This window comes from Kryptolebias marmoratus, linkage group LG2 (assembly GCF_001649575.2).
Source record: "Kryptolebias marmoratus isolate JLee-2015 linkage group LG2, ASM164957v2, whole genome shotgun sequence".
Lineage (NCBI taxonomy): Eukaryota > Metazoa > Chordata > Actinopteri > Cyprinodontiformes > Rivulidae > Kryptolebias > Kryptolebias marmoratus.
The window spans coordinates 36096295-36104743 of NC_051431.1; the positions used below are offsets into that span (position 1 = coordinate 36096295).

Sequence of the window (8449 nt, forward strand, 5' to 3'; positions counted from 1 at the left end):
GAGTTGATGTGTCTGGTGAAGGCTTCAACTTCTTTTGCTTGAATTTTGACCCAGGTATCGTCCACATATCTGAACCAATGGCTTGGTGTAGCTCCCTCAAAGGAGTTCAGGGCTCTCTGCTCCACTTCCTCCATGTAGAGGTTAGCCACAATCAGAGACACTGGAGATCCCATGGCGCAACCATGTCTATTTCTGAATTGAGAAAGCTCCTGGGATGAATAGCGAAACGTCTTCAGCTACAGAATAGAAGTCCAGTTGTTTTTGTTCTTTAACTTTTTTTGAATTTACCATGGCCTGGATGACTGAGAATCTACACCTGCATTGATTCTTGTATTTAGTGCTGTTCAACAATTTGAAGTTTTTCTGGTTTCACCTTGTTAGAGTTGATATAATGCTTCTATATGTGTGTTTTGTTTTTTTGTCAATATGAAGCTGAGTAAAGGTTTGTTTTTTTCATTTTATGTCCGTAGGTAGTGTTGCCAATGTTGTGCAGTTATTTGTCTCACTGGTGGGAACATGGACCAGAGAGCAACCCAAACAAAGCAGACAGCTGCTGTACATCTGTCACCTCTGAACATATGAACACTCTGCTGGGAAACATCCTTAAGATTATCTACAACAACCTGGGAATAGATGAGGGGGCCTGGATGAAAAGATTGGCTGGTAAATATCACCATATATGGCATGTAAGAATAGTATCTCACTGGTGGATGGCATGACAGAAATGGTAAGGAAAACAGGATTACACTGCTTGCTGATTTTTATCAATTTATCATTAAATAAATATCATGCAGAAAATCATGTGATAAGATAATTTTAGAATGTGTCTAATCTATGACTGTACAAGAGGCACTTTAAAACCAACCTTAGTGTAACAAAGCCGCCGGTTTCCTACTAGGTTGTATAATTTACAATAGGGGGCAGCATGACCTAACATCAAACTGTGAACAGACATCCCAAATATGTACTAATTCTGTTACACCAAATGAAGACACTTAAGAAGACCTATTACTGAACCCTATATTCCGTAACATTTTCCACTAGTTGGCAATTCAAAATTGCAAGAAATATGCCAACTTTTTGTTGCAGTCTCACAAAAGTGTTTGCAACCCAGCAACCTGCAGTGTGTGGCCAAATTTTGAGTGGCAAATTATTTTTAAAAATGCCTGTTTTTGTGTGCACAGCTTGTAAAACTGTACTCAAGGCTGTGCACGTTAGTTCATAACTTATACCCTACCCATATTGTGCCTGGCTTGTCTGGTTTTGCGCACACCTTGGCAACCACCCAGATGTTTATGATTTAATCAACTGGAGTGCACTTTAGAAATGAAGATAGGCAGATTTAGTCCAATTTTCTAATAATTATTATTTAACATCAGCGTGGTATTTCCACCTGGAAATTTGGGCCTGTAGCCTAGGATATTTTCTGTCATAAGCAGAGCTCCTATTAAGGTGTCAAAATACAGCTCAAGCACGCTACAACTTACAGAAACTGAATCCAGAAGATTTCAAGATGGGTTTAAGGCGTCTGTGACAAATTTTTTAAACATAATGAGCATTCAAAGAATAAGGCTAAAAGCCTCTGCGGGTTATGTGAGGAAATTGAAAACCCCTGTGATTGTCAGTAGACATTTTCTTTTTATATTGATTTTCATAACTTTATGTCAACATCACCAGAAGTAAACAAACAAACAAAAAAAAACATCCTAAATCAACAAGGAGCTTTACAGTGTCCACATAAAAAAAAAAACATACATACAGCCTACATACACAAAATACAGGCAAACATTCCCGGGCATGGTTCAAAGTAGTCGAACTGTCGGACGGCCAAATGAGTAATACATTGAATGTAAAAAAAAGAGGAAAAAAAAGAGGGGTGGGGGGGATTGGAAGGGCAGTCCTCATCTTCAGTTGAAATCATCTCTGTAAGAAAGATTTCAATGGGCTCCAGATTCTCCAGAATTTATCTGACTTCTGATGGAGATCATGAGTCAGTTTTTCAACTGAGATAATAGCAGAAATTTGTGATATCCAAATATCAACTGTAGGGGCCTGTGGTGCTGACCATCTCAGCAGTATACATTTCTTGGCCAGAAATAAGAGGATTACAAGCAAATGTTTAGTATCCACATTAAGTAGTGTGTCTGGAGCATGATTAAAAAAACAGAAAGAGGGGATTAGTAAGAACTGTTTACCAATGATCTCTTGTATCATCAGATGAACCACTGTCCAGAAAAATTGAATACAATTACAAGACCAAAATAAATGAAAAAATGTGCCCCTATATATTTTACATTTATGACAAAGATCTGAAGCCTCAGGGAACATCATCCGAAGGCAAACAGGTCTATAATAAGTTTGGTAGAAAAATTTAAAATTCTGCTCATGTATAGAAACCGAGGTGCAGTTGGGGGAAACCACATTACAGATCTCCTCCCAATCTGCAGGATTGAACGTCAGCCCCAGGTCATGCTCCCGCACTCGCCTTATAGCATCATAACCTGAGGAGTCAGAGCCAGACAATAAACTATATATCTTAGAGATTAGTCCTTTAGGAGATTTGGTCATGACAATTACATTCTCTAACTCTGACAGTTTTGTGCGTAATTTTCCTGTCTTCCAGAGAGAGCTCACAAAATGACACATCCGTAAGTATTTATAGAAATCTCTGTTAGAAATATTGAAATTGGCTTTAATTTGTTCAAAGGGTTTAACAGAGTCAGAATCCAGTATGTCCATAATATTTGACAGTCTTAGTAGACATTTTTGAGACTCCTTTGCGAATGCTGCTTGTAGACTAGTCATCAACATTTGCAACACAGTGAGATATTGGCTTTAACCAGGGCTGAGGATCTTTTGAGATCTGGTGGGGCCACTCTGCCTTCTGGGGCCATTTGACAGAAAACTATAATGCCTACTGGAAAAGTAAACACATTGCCTGAAAGAAGACAAAAATGCCTACATTTTGATATATAATTTGTTCATGCATCATAAAAGAGGTGGGCGTAGGAATAGTTTGTTTGCTAAGAAATGTGTTGTGCTCAGACGGCTCCTCACTCTAGGTCATGTGACCTCGTTTGTTGGTTTAGAGTATAACTGCCAAAATTTCACGAAATTTTTTTGGTGATTACGTTGCCATAGTAACACGAAACGCCAATAAAAGTAATAGCCTGAGACCAAGCCAGTCGTTTTGATATAATATTTGTGGGGGTTCTTTGCCCCGTTCGGGACGCATTAACGGTGACGGAAGAAGAAATAAATAATAAAGAGACCTTTTATTTGGTGAAGAGTAATGGGTGTCTGCATGCATTGCATGAGGCAGTACAATGCCTTGCAAGGTAATGCAAATGATTAATTAACCTTGAAAATATCATTAATTAAGGATGATTCATACTTAATATGCCATAAATTAACACATTTATTAACATAGTTAATAATGTTTTACTCATAAGGGTTAATTACTTCAAAAACCAACATACTCAATGTTAATTCATGCTTATTAACTCGTGAATTAGGTTATATACTGTGTATGAATGTAAATGGTATATATGAATGTAAATGGTCATATAAATGTACTTTCTTACCATGTGTTAGACATGTATTAATGATTAGAGAATGTTTAAACTGACTATATACTTGTGCTGCAGTGCATTAATAATGAGGACAGTTGCTAGTAGTTAGTTAAGTTTTTTTGTTAACCCTTCTAAAGTTATAGTTATGTAGTAGTTATGCTTTATTAAGTATTTGTTAATATAGACAAAACACACAACTTCCTTTTCACCTGTGGAAATCAGACCAAAATCTGTCAAAATCAAGCCAGGAGATGTGGAATACAAAACGTGTATGTATTGACATTTTCAACTCTCAAAACTTTTTAAGTTGTGTACTTCAAATACAGCAAAATATTTGTAAACAAAAGAAAGGTTTCAGTGTAATTATAAATCTCTACAATGCTAAACACTGACTGTATTCAACACAATCATGTTCCATTACCTTAATTAAAAAGGAAGCAGTTCTTCAGAAGCCTTATAAACTTTAAGTAGTAGTTCTGCCTCTGGATCCTCTTTAATTGCAAAGACATTGTTGTCCATAAAAAAGTTTTCACCCTCATCTTCTTCTTGTTCTAAATAAAAAGACACAATCTAGTCCCACTTTCGTTACATCATCAGCAGTCGATGGGACAATAGACTTTGTTGTTGTGTTTTTTGTGAGGAAAAAATTGTTTGCTATATATTCAGAAGGCCAATTGATAACGTCTGTGGACCCGTGGTAGCGACAACAAATCCGGTGCCACTGAGGAGCTGGAAACACAGGAAGACACTGCGGATGGTGCAACAAGCAGGAAATTAAAAGTGGGACTTAATCGTGGATTTTTTTCTTTTAGAAAAAACTTTGTATGGATTTGTTGTTGTGCAAGTCCTCAGAACTTGTTGACTGGTCTTAAGCATATTTAGCACACAATTTTCTCATCACACAGGCAACAGCTGCAAAAACACAACAAAAACACAGTCTACTGTCCCATTGATTGTTGTAAGTATTGGAACATGATTGTGTTGATTTTGGTCTGATTTCCACAGGTGAAAGGGAACTTGTGTTTTGTCTACATTAACAAATACTTAATAAAGCAAAAATAGTCTTCACTTTAGAAGGGTTCACAAAAAGACTTAATGTGTTAATTCATATCATATAAAGTATGAATCGTCTTTAATTATTGATGTTTTCAAGGTTATTCATTTATTTATTTATTATTATATAAGGCTAAATAAGGTGTAGTTATTATAAAGTGTTACCAATAGTTTTGTTCAGACTTGTGTGAATAAAATTGAACATTTTCTATAGAAAAATTTAGACATTTCAACACTCTTTTCTGATATATAAATTACAGATTTTTGTTGTGTTTTCTTCATCATTTAATGACAAAAAAATGTGAAAAAACATTTAAAAAATCACAAATATTTTTGTTTATAGTTATGTAAGTTGATGAATCCCACAATGAAGATCTGGGAGAGACTTGTGGAAGCAGTATGGTTTTATGCTAAGAAAGTGCACCACAGATGCCATCTTTGCTTTGAGGATGCTGATGATGAGGTACAGGATGGGTCAGAAGTAGCTTCATTGTGTTTTTGTGGATTTAGAAAAAAGCATACAACATGGTGCTGAAAGAGGAGCTGTGGTGTTGTATGAGGAAATCTGGAGTGATAAAGAAGTATGTTCAACTGGTACAGGACATGTATGAGGACAGTGGTGAGGTACACTGTAGGAGTGAGAGAGAGAGCGTCAATGTAGAGGTGGGATGACATCAAGGATCGGCTCTGACCCCCTTAGTCTTTGCTCTGGTGATGGACAGACTAACAGATGAGGTTAGGCAGGAATCCCTGTGGACTATAATGTTTGCAGATGACATTGTGATCTGTGGTGAGAACAGGGAACAGGTGAAAGAGAACTTGGAGATGTGAAGATATACACTTTAAAGACGAGGGATGAAAGTCAGCCGTAGCAAGACAGAGTACATGTGTATGAAAAAGAGAGAGGCAGGTGGAACAGCGAGGCTACAAGGAGCCGAGGTCACAAAGGTGCAGGACTTCAAGTACTTAGGGTCAACTGTTCAAAAAAAAACAGAGAGTGTCGTAAAGAGGTGAAGAAGAGAATCCAGGCAGGATGGAGTGGCTCGAGAAAAGTTTCAGGAGTGATTTGTGACAAAAGGGTGGCAGCAAAGGTCAAAGGAATTTTTTACAAGACAGTGGTGAGACCAGCTATGTTGTATGGTTTGGAGACAGCAGCACTGACAAAAAGACAGGAGACAGAACTGGAAATGGCAGAGCTCAAGATGTTGAGGTTCTCCTTGGGAGTGACAAGGACAGATAGGATTAGGAATGATATCATCAGAGGTACAGCACAGGTTGAACAACTGTTAGCAGTCCTTCAGCAGATCCCAAGCAGCCAGGACCCCAGACTAACTGGTTGACAGTTTGGAGTAAGCCTGGTGCTGAGGCTAAGCTCCCAGGTCACTATCAATCCATTAACATTTCAAACTGATTTTTCTCACTCAGCGACACACCAGCTAAGAAACAGATGCTGATACTTGGAAGCGCTATAGTCTGAAATGTGGCACTAGGGACTCCAGTGACCACTCAAATGCATTCCACAGGCCAGAGTTGGTGACAATGAACCTTAACTGAAACTGCTGATTAAGGCTAAGGCTGAGTACAGTCATTCATTCAGTGGTAAAGACACCTGGTTATGCCAATCGGAGGTCACTAAACAACCATGTCGCATGACACATCCTGTGGTCTTGGAAAAGATATCAGTCTGTTTGAGAAGGGTCAAATCATTGGCATGCATCAAGCAGAGAAAACATCTAAGGAGATTGTAGAAACTACTGAAATTGGACTAAGAACTGTCCAACGCATTATTAAAAACCGGAAGGATAGTGGGGACCCATCGTCTTCCAGGAAGAAATGTGGCCAGAAAAAAATCCTTAATGATCGTGATCGGCGATCACTTAAACGTTTGGTGAAATCAAATCAAAGAAAAACAACAGTAGAACTCCGGGCTACGTTTAATAGTGAAAGTAAGAGCATTTCCACACGCACAATGCAAAGGGAAATCAATGGATTTTGACAGAACAGCTGCGTAGCCTAAAGAAAACCACTAATCAGTGAGGCCAACTGGAAAAAAAGGCTTCAATTTGGTAGGGAGCATAAAGATTGGACTCTGGAGCAATGGAAGAAGTTCATGTGTTCTGATGAGTGCATCAGATGGGTGCATCAGGGTAAGAAGAAAGGCATCTGAAGTGTTGCACCCATCATGCCTTGTGCTTATTGTACAAGCCTGTGGGGGTAGTGCTATGATCTGGGGTTGCTGCAGTTGGTCAGGTCTATGTTCAGCAACAGTATGTGCTCAAAGAATGAGGTCAGCTGATTACCTGAAAAAACTTAATGACCAGGTTATTCCATCAATGGATTTTTTCTTCTCTGATGGCATGGACATATTCCAAGATGACAATGCCAGGATTCATTAGGCTCAAATTGTGAAAGAGTGGTTCAGGGAGCATGAGACATCATTTTCACACATGAATTGGCCACCACAGAGTCCAGACCTTAACCCCATTGAGAATCTTTGGGATGTGCTGGAGAAGTCTTTGCGCAGCGGTCAGACTCTATCATCATCGATGCAAGATCTTGGTGAAAAATTAATGCAACACTGGATGGAAATAAATTTTGTGACATTGCAGAAGCTTATTGAAACAATGCAACAGCAAATGCGTGCCGTAATCAAAGCTATAGGTGGTCCAACTAAATATTAGAGTATGTATATGGCGTGTATATCATCCACCAGGCTCTTTTGTCAATAAATACTGAAAAAAGTCATAAAAGTTGGGGATTTTAGTACACCTTTAGATGTTGAAAGTAAAAGATTGAACATAGTCTTTAATAATTTAATAGAGTCAGTTAGTTTTATCTAAAATGTCCATAAACCTTCTCATTGTCTACATCATACTCATCATCTGTTTTGTGACATATGGCATAGAAATTAAGCACTTGTCTTCACAATCCTGTTTTGTCTGACCATTTCTTTGAGTTTACATTGACTGACTACACAGCCACTGAGAGTAAATTTCATTATAGCAGATGTTTATCAGATAATCTTATTGCAAGATTTAAAGAATTCCTTCCATTAATATTTTCCTTTATTTGCAGAGTAATGCAGCAGAGAGCAGCAACTTAGATTATCTTGTTGAGAATTTTACAACTTCAGTGCAAACATTACTTAAAATTGCTCCTCTGAAGAAGAAAGTGATCAGTCAGCGAAAGCTGACTCCTTTGTTTAATACAGAGTTGCATACTTTAAAACAGACATCTAGAAAGTTGGGTGGGAAAATAGTGCTCCACTAACTTGGAAGAATTTTATTTAACCTAGAGAGATAGCCTCCTTAAATACAAGAAAGCCCTTCGTAAAGCTAGAATTACATATTATTCATCTTTAATACAGGAAAAAAGAACAACCCCAGTTTTTTTTTGTACTGTAGTAATGAAAAGTCATTTTTCTGTAGAGTCTGTTGTGTCATGTATCCTAATAACTCTAACTCTAAGTAGTAAAATATTATAAATAAAATTATTAGGGATAAAATACTATCTATTATTGCCTCTTGTTCCCTATAAAATGAAGCAGCTTTAGCCTGCAGGTAAAATGTGAAGAATGTTGGTGTAAAGAATATTGGTGGTATTTTTTATCAGGATATGTCATTTAACCAGGAGTGGAAATTAGCATCCGCCACCGGCCAAATGCGGGTAAATATTTGAAGTGGCGTGTGAATTTGATCAACACACACGCCACTGTGGCGGGTTGGCAATTTGAACAGAAAAGGTGTTATTTGTCCTCTTGACATATAGGGGGCAGCAATGTGCTCGAGTTGCTGCTAAATGCAAGAAGGAGAAAAGTTTAGCAG

General features: G+C 37.9%; 1 protein-coding gene across 1 annotated transcript in view; it reads left to right on the forward strand.

Moving 5' to 3' along the window:
* ryr2a (ryanodine receptor 2a (cardiac)) overlaps positions 1-8449 on the forward strand; it is a 509073-nt gene that overhangs the window by 357978 nt on the left and 142646 nt on the right. The window contains exon 71 of the mRNA XM_037973568.1: positions 471-663. Coding sequence (XP_037829496.1) covers positions 471-663 — 193 coding nt within the window. The remainder of the gene's footprint in view (positions 1-470; positions 664-8449) is intronic.